This window comes from Triticum dicoccoides, chromosome 2A (assembly GCF_002162155.2).
Source record: "Triticum dicoccoides isolate Atlit2015 ecotype Zavitan chromosome 2A, WEW_v2.0, whole genome shotgun sequence".
NCBI classification, from domain to species: Eukaryota; Viridiplantae; Streptophyta; class Magnoliopsida; order Poales; family Poaceae; genus Triticum; species Triticum dicoccoides.
This window is the reverse complement of record NC_041382.1, coordinates 378,978,735-378,991,676: the sequence shown is the minus strand read 5'-3', so window position 1 is coordinate 378,991,676 and position 12,942 is coordinate 378,978,735. Positions and strand designations below refer to the sequence as shown.

The window sequence follows — 12,942 nt, the reverse complement described above, 5'->3', positions numbered from 1 at the left end:
GTCCTCTGGTGCTGACCCTGTCGACCGCCGAGCGACCCTCTCCGGCGAGCGCGTGTCCTCCGGTGACCGCTGTCTCGACTCGGGGAGCGAGTCCTCCGCGCGCTCGTACAGCGACGTCGCCCGGACTCCGCCTCCGCCCCCTGCGCCTCCGGTGACGGCTGCCCCAAGCCACGCGGCGGAACCGAGCAGGCGGCCTGCCAAGACCCGCCTCGGCCCACGCTCGGAGGTGCACCGCGTCTCCAATGGTACCGCGATCGACGCCGACGGCTTCCAACAGCCGAGGCGACACAACCGCCGTCGCCCCCGCCCGGCTGCCACGCCCAGCCCTCCGCCACTCCGCCGCCGCAACCCCTCCCCTGAGGAGGTCGCCGGCCTCTGCTTCCGCTGCCTGGACCACCGCCATCGCGTGCGCGACTGCACCAATGAAATCCGGTGCAGACGCTGCCTCACCTCCGGCCACGACTCCCGCTCCTGCGACGGTCTGCGCCCCGGGAACAGCAGGGGCCGCGCCAGCCCACCGCCTCGCCGCCGCGTCGTCTCGGCCACGCCTCCCACCCCTCCCGCAGCCCAGATGGTCCTCGCGCCCGCGCCGCGCTCCCCGGAGCCCGTGCGAGTCATCATGGCGCACTCCGTCGAGATGGAGGAGGCCGAGCAGGTGCTTGCCCGCGCAATGGTGGCCTCCATCACCGGCAACAGGCCATCCGTGTCCACGACCGAGGTGTCCGACCTGCTCATCAGCGCGCTCGAGCTCTCGGAGGGTGACTTCACGGTCCACGAGCACCACCCCGAGGATTTCCTTATCCTCTGCTCCTCCCACACCACCAAGCGCCGCCTCGACGGCGACCACTTCATCAACTCTCCGTGCTTCTCCCTTTCACTCCGGCCATGGAGCAAGCTCGCCCATGCCGGCTCTGGTGTGTTCGAGTACCGCGTTGAGCTAGAACTCCGCGGCATTCCAGCCCAAGCCTGGCACCTGTCAACAGCGGAGCACATTTTGGGGGAAAGCTGTTGGATCGAGCGTCTGCATCCTCGCACGCGCTCGCGGGACGACATGGCCACCTTCCGGCTATCTGGCCGCACGCACGACCCCGCCCACATCCGCCGCACCGCCATCCTCGAGATTGTCGAGCAGATTCCCTCGCGCATAAGCTCCGAAGCGCCGACCATCAGGACGCTCACGTTCCCCATCTCCGTTGTGATCACGCGCGCCGACATGATCCAGCCGGTCTCCACCGGGTTCCAGGCCGACACCGACCGCGACAGGAGTTGCGCCGGTAACCCACCAGGCCCAGACCAAGGACCCGGCCGCGGACGCGCCCGCCGACGCGGCCGCAAGCGACGGAGGACTGATGCGCAGCCGGGCGGGCGCGCGGATGGCATGGCCGTCGATTCGCTGGGCTGGCACGCCGGCGACCGCTCCGGCCGCATTGACGGGGTGAACACGGCCTCCTCTTGGCCCACTCCGGCCGGCGTGGTGCCGCGGCCGCCCGCGCCCACCACGAGGAACGGCATGCTGCCATGGCCAGGTCAGCAGGGGCCCACCCAATCTCGTCGCCGCTCCAGAAAATGGAAAAGCAAGAGAAGGCAAAGGCACACTTTTGGCATGGACCAGGCGCGCAAGGCTGCGACCGCCACAGGAGATGCCAGGGTCGGGGCCACCACGGCTGCTGGCGAGACGTCATTGGCTGCAGGGCCATCAGAAGCCTCCACAGATTCAAACTCCGCCCCAGCCCCCGAGCCCGAGGAGGATCCCGCTGGGCCAACCGCTGGCTCACATGATCCGATGGCTTGTCGGGACCTGGCCGCCCTGAGCGAGGTGCCAGACTCGCAGCCTGAGGAGCCAGCCGAGCAGACCGGCCTGTCGGGACAAAGCGGTTCTTTGCACACGTACTCCCCGTCAGCGGGACCGGGCGCATGCGCTGACCTGTCCACGCGGCCCCACCCCCGCGACGCGCCAGATGGGGAGATGCGAGAGGCCACAACCCCTGCCTGCCCGACAGGCCTTGCTGATGAAGGACCGCCCTCGCCGCCCTCCCCACCAAGAAACCCCATCGCAGCTGATGGGCCGCCGACCCCACCCTCCCCATCAAGAGGCCCCATTACAATCTTGCAACGGGGTCAGGCCCAGCATGCGACGCCAGGAAGGCCCAACAACCCCAACACACCAGTTGCCCCCGTGGCCGCATGCACCACCCCTAGTCCGCGTCCAACTGTGCCTGATCGCTATGCTTCTCCGCCCATCACTCTCCGCCGCACCAGAGGCCACGCCGCGCCGCAACGATCATGGACGTTGGGCGAATTCCTTGCCGCCGCCACTAAGCAGGTATGCGCGGCGCTACCGACACCTGGGAAACAGCCGCGTCGCCCGCTTAACTACTCCCCTCGACGAGGACGCTCGGCATCTGCCACCACCGCTGGGCCACCGCCTACCGCCGAGCGAAGGGCGCAGGTGCAACTTCTCCGCACGCTGGGGATCGTGGGCATCAACCAGAAGATAGCAACGACCGAGATGAAGACTTATGAAGGAATGTTCGCGGTACCCATCCCGTTGACGGTGATCAAGGCCATCGCGACCCTGGTTGATCGTGAGATCCCAGCGTGCCTCGCTGCGTCGCCTACAATCTCGGCGCGCGTCGATAACACAGACGCGAACTAGGCCCGGCCGGCTACCTTACCGTCAATCCCGTTCCCATGGATCACGGCCTTAAGGTCGCTGTTTGGAATGTACGCGGACTCAATGCGCGCGCCCGACGCATCGCCATTAGATCGCTACTGGACACCACTGGGGCATCGGTTGTATGCTTGCAGGAGACTAAAATGGCGTTGATTTGTTCGTCTGTTGTCCTGGATACTCTTGGACCAGAATTTGACGACTACACCTACCTCCCGGCGCTGGGCACACGCGGCGGCATCCTCATGGCTTGGAAGAGCAGGGCCGTGACTATCACGGACCCGGTATTCACCACGAATGCGATCACAGGCAAGGTGACCACGGCCACCGGCGCGCCTTGGTGGGCTGACCGTCGTATACGGACCCTAAGAGGACGCGGATAAGATCTCATTCATGCAGGAGTTGCGTGACATCCGTGCGGATTGCATTGGACCTTGGATGCTATGTGGAGACTTTAACCTCATCTATCGCGCGGAGGACAAGAGCAGCGGCGGATTGAACCGGCGATGATGGGCAGGTTTCGCCGCGTCATTAACGACCTCGCCCTGAAGGAGGTATACCTCAACGAACGCCGTTTCACATGGTCTAACGAGCAATCCCCCCGACCCTGGTGCACCTGGACCGGGTGCTATGCACATCCGATTGGGAGGATGCGCACACCGATTGCCATCTGCGCTGCCTCGCATCAGTCGTATCGGACCATTGCCCCCTCCTACTGGACTGCTCGCCCACACCGACGGCCCATCGGCGCTTCCACTTCGAGGATTACTGGCTGCGCCTGGACGGGTTCCACGACACGGTCGCTGCGGCTTGGGGCTCTGTCCACGACCCCGACCCCTTCCGGCGTCTTGTGTTGCGCCTACAGGCCACAGCCCGACGGCTCACAAGCTGGAGCGCCAAGACCACCGGCAACATCCGAGACAAGATGGCCATCTGCCGGGAACTCATCCTGCGCTTCGACAAGGCCATGGAGGACCGCGTGCTCTCACCGCCGGAAGATTGGCTGCGCAAGCAGACCAAGATCGCCTACCTCGGCCTTGCCTCCATGGAGCGCACTATCGCCAGGCAACGATCACGCATCGCCAATCTCAAGGATGGAGACGCCAACACCAGCTTCTTTCACCGGCAGTGCTCCTACCGCCAGCAGAAAAACCGCATGCACTGCATCACCGTCAACGGGCAAGTACTCACAGGCCACGAGCAGATGGCTCAAGCGGCCTTCACGCATTTCGACGGCTTGCTCGGCACTGCCGTCAACAGGGATCACACGCTGGACTTGTCCCAGCTCATCGAGCCATCTGACCTGGCGTGCCTCGACGCACCATTCAGCCTGGAAGAGATATGGGACGTAATAAAGCGCATGTCGCCGCGTAAGGCGCCGGGGCCCGATGGATTCACAGCAGAATTTCTCCGGGCGTGCTGGAGCATCATCAAACAAGACCTGCTTGATGTCTTCCAACTGCTGTTCGAGATGCGTGGGCGCGGCTTCAGCAAACTGAACCAAGCGCTCCTGATGCTACTACCCAAGCGTGCTGATGCCCATCAACTTGGTGACTACACGCCGATATGCTTTATCCATCTTGTGGCCAAGATCTTCGCCAAGGCCCTATCGCTGCGTCTCGCCCCAAAGCTGGACAGCCTGGTGAGCCCCAACCAAAATGCATTCATCGCCGGCCGGAGCCTCCACGACAATTTCGTCCTCGTCAGGCAATCACTAAGGCTGCTGCACCAACTGGGAGCTCCGAGGACCATGATCAAGCTCGACCTAACGAGCGCCTTTGACTCCCTGTCATGGCCCTTCCTCTTCGAGGTTTTGCGCCAGTACAGATTTGGCGACCGCTTCAGGGAGTGGATCGCAATCCTCCTGTCCACGGCCAGCACCCGCGTCATGCTCAACGGGGAACCCGGCCCGCCAATCTGGCACCGTTGCGGACTGCGCCAAGGAGACCCTGTATCACCCCAGCTCTTCGTGCTTGCCGTCGACACCCTCGGTCGCCTCATGTGGCACGCCTTCCAGGAAGGTATTCTGCAACAGCTACATCCTTGACGCGACATCCCGGCTATCTCACTCTACGCCGACGACGTGATGCTATTCTGCAACGCCAAACCCGGGGATGTCGACACAGTCAAAGGGATTCTTCACATGTTCGGCACGGCCTCTGGCCTACAGGTGAACTATGCCAAAAGCTCAGCTACGATCCTTCATGGCACCGATGAGACTGCAGCATTGATAGAGCAGCTGGGATGCCCGGTTGCAGACCTGCCTATCAAATACCTCGGCATCCCGCTGACGACGCGACGCCCCTCTGTTGCCATGTTGCAACCCCTTGTCGACTCAGTGGCTGGGCAACTTCCAGCGTGGAAGGCGTGGCTGATGAATAGAGCAGGGCGGCTGGCCATGGTGAGATCAGTGCTAAGTGCCATACCCGTCCATCAAATGCTGGCACTAGCGCCCCCAAAGAAAACCCTGCGACAAATCGAAAGGATCCAGCAAGGGTTTCTCTGGGCGGGACGCGCGGCTGCAAACGGGGGACACTGCCACGTCAACTGGCGACATGTCTGTCGCCCGATCGAATATGGCGGACTCGGAGTTCGCGACCTGGAGCGCGCCGGGCTGGCGCTGCGCTTGCGCTGGCTCTGGTTCGCCCGCACAGACAGTGAGCGCGCGTGGCAAGGCCTAGACCTGCAGTTCACCGCCGATGAGCGAGCCCTTTTCTTCGCATCCACATTCATGGTGCTTGGAGACGGCTCGACTGCCCTTTTTTGGGAGGACCGATGGCTGCACGGGCAATCCATCCAAGAGATCGCGCCCCTGCTCTACGAGTGTATCCCCATGCGACGCCGCAAGTCGACAACTGTGGCTGCCGGCATCGCCGGGAACGCGTGGGCGCACAACATTCATGGCACCCTCGGGGTCCACGAGATCGGGCAATACCTGCTGCTGTGGCAGGACGTGATGCGCACGACACTCTCCAACGAGCCGGACAAGCTGCGCTGGAAATGGTCTACAAACGGGACTTACTCCACGCAATCATGCTACTTGGCCACTTTCTAGGGATCGACGGCCTGCCACTCCTGGAAGCTCATTTGGAAGAGCTGGGCACCACCGCGGGTGAAATTTTTTCACTGGTTGGCTAACCAAGACCGGTGTTGGACCGCAGACAGGCTTGCTCGTCGAGGACTACAGCACCACCCCCGCTGCCTCCTTTGCGACCAAGCGCCCGAGACGATCCAACACCTGCTGCTTGCGTGCCCCTTTGCCCGTCAGACATGGCACGCAACCCTGACATGGCTACGCATCCCGGCCCCTGTCCCGGAGCACGAGGCCAACCTCATGGACTGGTGGCTGCGCGCGAAGGAGGCCACGCCAGTAGGATTGCGCAAAGCCCTGCAGTCCGTCGCCCTACTAGTGTCGTGGATGCTCTGGAAGCATAGAAATGATTGTGTCTTCGAGCAAGCGAGACCATCTCCCGAACAGATCCTGGACAAGATCAAAGCGGAGCTCAGCTCCTGGGCCTCAGCAGGGGCACAAGGACTCAGGGTCGTGTTACCACAGTCATGGGACGTCCACTGATCCTAGCACCTGCTATGTAATTCCAGCCTCCTAGGAGGATTGTACTCGTACACCCCACCTTTTCAATGAAATGAAACGCAAAGGCCTTTTGCGTTTTCTCGAAAAGAATATCTGTCATGGAACTTAATTCAATCTTGGAGAATTAGAACACGCTTAACTGACAGATGACCTTCAACAAGAACAATGCAGCTAGGTCTACATGAATGGTAAATAAAAATCAAATTTGCAAAACAGTGGGCACCTCCTCTCAAAGATTACAAGAGTGCTTGGTTTATCTGATATCACAGAGTGCTTCATGTTTGCAGGAAGATAAGCATAAGAGTCTACCTGCAACCATCATCAAGTCATTTATCAAATCAAACCATCCTGGTCAAGCTTTACTTCTTAAAGGTTGTTCAAAAGAGGCAACAGTCAGGGGAAAAAATCATGATTGTGGGATGAACTACGTTGCTTCAGGAGAACTTATATGCCACTGGATAGTTCCCAAGAACCACAGTCTGTAGTTGACAACATTGCATGAGAAAAACCGTAGTGGGTTTTTGCAAAGACCATTTTGCCCCAGTGAGTATGAGGAGGGGAAAATGAAAGAGCCAAATGGACTTTTCCTATTGTTTACTGCCAAAGAATCATAACTGATAAGTGGCAGTTTCATTCATCTAGCCATGTCAAATAATGAAAACAATGTTGAATCTGAAAATTTAATAATACCATACACAGTTCCTGTTTTATAAATTTGACTGTTATTATCTGTTCACAAACTTTGATGTAATATCACTATATCAGCATCGGATTTCAACCTTTTGTAGTCTTTATTTCACATTTTTACAAGTTCAAACATGCTATGACAATATAACAACAAACCAAGACTAGATAGACCAAGATACATGATCACCACTGAGACACTGTATTACAAGATCACAATCTGCTATGATGGTATATATGATGATAAGGTCAAATATAATTCTTAGTAACAAATAGAAAGAATATCAATGAGCTGGGTATGAGTCTGCCTTGAAACTAACTGATGTGCGAAGAAATGCATAACTGAACCAAAAACAATTCCATATGAACCCCGCAGGTTGTTATGGAATCAGTGATATTTAAAGTACCCCAATTCTTTGTTAAATACACAATTAATTTGATAAAAAAATCACAAAAAGCATGCATTCATGTAATCTTACCAACATGAAGTGGGTTGTTCCGCTCTCCACAGACAATGCAATGCTGCCTTGAACTACAAAGATAAGCCTGGAAATAAAATGGGAGCGCTGGAAATCTCATTAAGGAGGTGGTGATAATTCCAAGTCAGACAAGGAGAAGGATGCTGACAAATGAATTAATCCCTCCGTTAATCTATGTCTGAGTGTTTAACTAGCAAGTTAAGCATTGAACCTTTCAACATCTTTCGGTGGTAAGGCTGATTTTGATCCATCTGCATAATGCAACAAGGACCTTAATAGGCTGCTTTTGCCAACAACTTAGTTCCAGCAAAATAAATATGACATGTGATGATGTACAAGAAAAGAAAGGACTTTAAACTGAGCGCTACCGAGCTTGGCAATTTTGGCCCGAGAATGTAGTACATATCCAGATGTACAAAAGTTGCTTAAGTCATGTATGATTATATATAAAAAAGTTAGAGCTATCATTATTGTTCCCATACATGAACAAAAATACTAGATCCAGTAAATAAGCATCTTATCATCCAACTTGATGTTTAGCAACTATATTGACTAGTATTTTGTCTTATGAGTTGATATATGCAGTTACTCCCTCCCAGTTACTCCCTCCGTACGACACTTATTTTGGAACCGAGGGAGTACATATGATTATAGCATTCTTTGTAACCACATGACAGTAAATGGGATAAACAACACACCTTGCATGTTTGCCAAGTACATAGTGAAGTGTGCACCAAGAGCTGGGCTAATCAAATATGCTCCTAACGTGTTGGTCCTAGAGAGAATAAACGGTTGGTGTTAATATAGCCACATAATTTGCATAGAAATTAGAGTACACGGGAAAGACAGAGCCTTACCAATCAGGCAAAGGACTGAATACATGGCTTTCTGGTGTTATTAAAGCATGATCCTTTTTGTACACACTACGTGTGAAGCCAGGTAAATCTGGAGATCCACAAAATGAACAAAATTAGCATTAACTGGACAATGTATAAGAGCATCCATCTTCAAGAAAATAAAACCATAGCTTAATAGTAAATGATGACGAAACTCTCGAGGCTCTAAGCCTATGCATACAGACAGAAGCAATAACTGGAATGAATATATAGGATTCTTAGCAAGGGTGTGACAGGACAATCTAAAATTCATAGCTGGAAGGCAATCTACTACAATTAAAATAAACAAGATGAACTGGAGAGACTGCAGATGGTATCATTCTAGTTCTAGTCCCATAAGAGTGGAATATGAGACACAGTTTGCATGAACAATCAAGCAGTACTTAGTGCACAGCTCAATTACTCAAGGTCTCAAGTCTCATCACAGGAAAAAAAACCATTAAGAGCATCTCCAACAGATTACTAAAAATTTGGTGCCCTAAAAACGATTTTAGGTGAGGAGAGAGAAGATTTTAGGGCACCAGAAAAGTTTTTTCTTTTCTAGATGCCCTAAAATTTGAAAAATGAACTAAAAGCACATAAATTCATTGCTCGAACTATAATACGAAATGTTGCACATTAAACATGAAACGGCAAACTTAAACACTACCACTCTCATAGATCCCTAGCAGTACATTGTGATAGACCTAACTATACGGCGTAGCGTGATGCTGGCAGTAGTCGTCGAAGTCCTTATCGGAGGAGATGTCCATCACCCCGGTGCCGGAGGGGCCGGCCTCGTATTAATAGGTCATAGACCTACCCGACGGCTTCACCTCCTCCTCCTCCTCGGAGAGCTCCATCTCGAGCTGGTCGAACAACTCATCGACCTTGGCTTCGATCTTGTGATTCTCCTCCTTATGCAATTTCTTGTGCTGCGCCTCCTCCTAGGAGTATGCAATGTCTAGCGCAAGGAGCTCCAGATTGGCGTCAATGAGCTTCGCTATATAGAGTGCATCGTCGGCCTTGGCGTTGTGGCTTCTCTTCCTTATGGGAAGGGCGATGAAATCCACATACTCGGCCTCCTCGGCGAAATTGAGCACCGCCGGTGCCGGAAGTACCGGAGCGTTCGCACGTCATACATGCTCGCCACCTGCTCCGCGGTATCAAAGGTGCCGAGCCACTTCATCTCCCCCATATCGGGGTTGCGGATCTCCACCGCGAAGTGGCACGACGGCCAGCGCCACACGCCATGGTACGGTGTGGAGTTCGCAGCTGGCAGGCGCGGAAGCAGTGGCGGCTGGGAAATCTCCCACGGTGATGGCGGAGGAGCTCGGCAGCAGGGAGGACGTACCCGGCGGCAGCGAAGACGGGGGTGGCCCGATTCGGGCGGCGACGGCGGCGGCTGTTCCGGAAGCTCGGGCTGGCTGCAACTAGATGACGGCTGGATTCGTCGGCGGGATTGGCCGGCGGGGTGGCGGCGATGGCATAGGGCAGCTGAAATCTGGGACGGCGACAAGGTAGCTGCCGGGATTAGTTTCAGCGGGGGTGGTTGGGTTCGTGCGGCAGTATTTTCATTTTTGTGGCAGCCGCTAGAGGTATTCCAAATATGCAACACTTGTAGCAAAATTTTGGGCCTGATGTTAAAAATTTGGGGCACATATAGGTATAGGGCATCATCTGTTGGAGACGGGTTTTTTTTTGACCCAAAGTGACCCAAATGGCAGTTGTTTGGGCACGGCGGTTGTTTTACATCATATGTTGGAGATGCTCTAAGTAGAACAACGGAACAAGATATTCGAACCTGGTTTTCCTCACATATGCACCCATGACACTATTGCACCTACCATTTGATCTAGCATCATCACCTCCACAGTGCTACCAAGTCATAAAACCACCACTAAATTGCAATCCTGCATCCAGTGGAAGAGCTTGTATGATCTAAAAATGTGGAAAAGGAGTGGCCCCTACTGCACCACAGGGACAACATACAATCATTATAGTTAGGATGCATCCGTTTCCCAAGAGCTCGCTATTTGTGTGGACCATCACTATCTTTTTTTTTCGGGAATACGCATTGTTGCGTATCATTGCATTGATAGGGTAGAAGAGTGACAAGCGCGTACAACAGAGAAGGGTGGGGAGCAACTCCTCGAGCCGTACACAAGCTGGCGGCTCGAGGAGTGCGAGATGAGCATGATGGAGGGTGCTCAGCCTCGACTACCACGATCGATCGGGTTACAGGGATAACAATCTGTAGACCGTTGGCGCCCTCACGGGCCCAAAGCTTCGCCTCGTCTTTGACCACCCACAATAGCACCGTGTTAGACGGCCGCTGCCCATCAAAGACGGCGGCGTTGCGATGTTTCCAGGTTTCCCAAGCAATGAGCGCGACAAGGGAGTTGAAACCTTTCCGCAAACCGGCCGGGTAAGTGCCGACCGTGGCCTCCCACCACTGGAAGAATCGTGCGGTGTCACTGGGCAGGGAAATTGGCAGTCGACACCATGAGAGGACCTCACGCCACGTGATCCGAGAGAAAACACACCGGACAAGCAGGTGGTGAATAGTCTCGAGCTCCTGGGCGCATAGCAAGCATGCGGGGTCGTGAGGCAAGCCCTGGCGTGCTCGACGCTCGGCCGTCCAACAGCGGTCGTGGGTAGCCAACCAGAGGAAAAACTTGGCATTCGTGGGCACCCAAGTTTTCCAGACGAGGCGCCAGAAGGGCGCAATAGTGGAGCCGGAGAAGAGGGCGTTGTAGGCCGAGGTAGCCATGTAGGATCCACTGGCCGTCCATTTCCAGGTGATCGTGTCAGGGCCCGCCGACAGCTGAACAAGCTGGATGCGCTGCCACAGGCGAAAGTAGTCTATCGTAGCCACCGGTCCGAGGAAGCCATGGATGTCGCGGATCCAGGATTGCTGATGTAGCCCGTCGCAGACCAGACGCGGGCGCCGCCTACGCCGAGGAACAAGCGCAATGATGGACGGTGCAATCTCAGCTATGGATTGGCCATCCAGCCAATGGTCGCACCAAAAGTGGCAAGTCCTACCGTCCCCAATGCGCTAGGTCATGGAGGCCCGGAAGAATTAGTTCACTTCCTCGTCGATGCGAAGGTGCAGGTGGCTCCAGGGTCGCTCTGGGTCAATCACTTGCAGCCCAAGCCAGCGCGCCCGAAGAGCGATGCTCGAACGGTGCAGGTCGCGGATGGCGAGCCCACCGAACGACAGGGGTCGACAGATGCTCTAAGAAGAACAATGGAACAAGATATTCAAACCTGGTTTTCCTCACATATGCGCCCATGACACTATTGCACCTGCCATTTGATCTAACACCATCACCTCCACAGTGCTACCAAGTCATAAAACCACCACTAAATTGCAATCCCGCATCCAGTGGAAGAGCTTGTATGATCTAAAAATGTGGAAAAGGAGTGGCCCCTACTGCACCACGGGGACAACATACAATCATTGATATGACTAATAATCAAAACATCCTTCTCATTTCCTTGGCTGTATACTTAGTAGCATGCATCCATTTTCCAAGAGCTCGCTATTTGTGTGGACCATCACTATCGCTCCATCAGTTAAATTAGGCCATAGAATGTATTCCATCCGTCCCATAATGTAAGACGTTTGGTTTTGTCATGCTATGTATGATGGTGTTGGTGCTTATTGTGACACATGACTACTTTATTGAGCGAATTGATACATGACTGCATGAGTGATCATCATATAAAAAACAACAACAACATTTTCTATGGCCACGGGCATCCTAAAATCGGAAAATCTGAGTAGGGGGCGACACAGTGCGCCCGAGTGTGGTCGTGTAGAGGTACAGTACCTTGAAAATGCACGGGTGCGAGAGTGGGACTGGTGACCTTCGAGTAGAGCGGCGGCGACTGAGAACAATCGTTTGACGGTTCCGCCGAGCAGAACCCCTCGCCGGCGCCGGCCGCCGCTGCGCCCCCGAGGGAAGCGAGCGCAAAAAGGAGGAGGTGGTGGCCTGCGGGGACCATCTCGCGCAGCGCAGGTGTGCTGCAATGAGCCCGCGAGGTTCTGGGATTGGGACAGGGGAGGAGTGGTTGGTTGGAAGACGGCGAAGGAGGAGAAGGCCGGTCGCGAGAAGAGCCGGAGCGCACAAATTTTATTTTATTTTTGAGAAATGCCGGAGCGCACAAGTGGGTGGGTGGCGGCTACTTCGTAGAGCCCACTATGATGACTCGGATTTCATGAGGCCTTTCGTCGTTCCTAGCGGCGTTTGTTCGATCTTTTTCCTTCGAGTCCCTCTGTCTTTATTACCTTGGTGTCTTTATTATCGAAAAAGGCTTTTGTCTCATTTTGTAAATAAAACAAATCATCGAAGCTACAAATCTAACAATAGTTCACACCGCACACGCACACAGAAGGTAGCAGAAAAGACAGAACAAATAGGGTACAAAGGTTCTGTTGAGGACACGGCTCAAGAAGCCCTAAAAGAAAAAACGAAACCGCGATGGCAACAACAACAAAAGGCACAAGGCCTAATCCGGCTCTGGAGGTAGGAGGAAGCGGAGGCGTCAGTCTCATGGCCATTGAGCGAAGATCTGCAATGATTATGTTGATGGCGTCCCGATCCTGAGGGCGGCTAAGCGGCCGCCAAAGCT

General features: G+C 54.8%; 1 protein-coding gene across 1 annotated transcript in view; it reads right to left on the bottom strand.

The window, feature by feature from the left end:
• LOC119354617 (probable (S)-ureidoglycine aminohydrolase) overlaps window positions 1–12,461 on the bottom strand; it is a 20,679-nt gene extending 8,218 nt beyond the window's left edge. Inside the window, exons 1-6 of the mRNA XM_037621343.1 lie at window positions 12,141–12,461; window positions 8,284–8,371; window positions 8,125–8,201; window positions 7,638–7,677; window positions 7,427–7,493; window positions 6,487–6,572 (exon numbers count right to left, since the gene is read on the bottom strand). Of these exons, the coding sequence (XP_037477240.1) occupies window positions 6,487–6,572; window positions 7,427–7,493; window positions 7,638–7,677; window positions 8,125–8,201; window positions 8,284–8,371; window positions 12,141–12,315 (533 nt within the window). The 5' untranslated portion in view covers window positions 12,316–12,461. The remainder of the gene's footprint in view (window positions 1–6,486; window positions 6,573–7,426; window positions 7,494–7,637; window positions 7,678–8,124; window positions 8,202–8,283; window positions 8,372–12,140) is intronic.
• Between the last annotated feature and the right edge of the window lie 481 nt (window positions 12,462–12,942).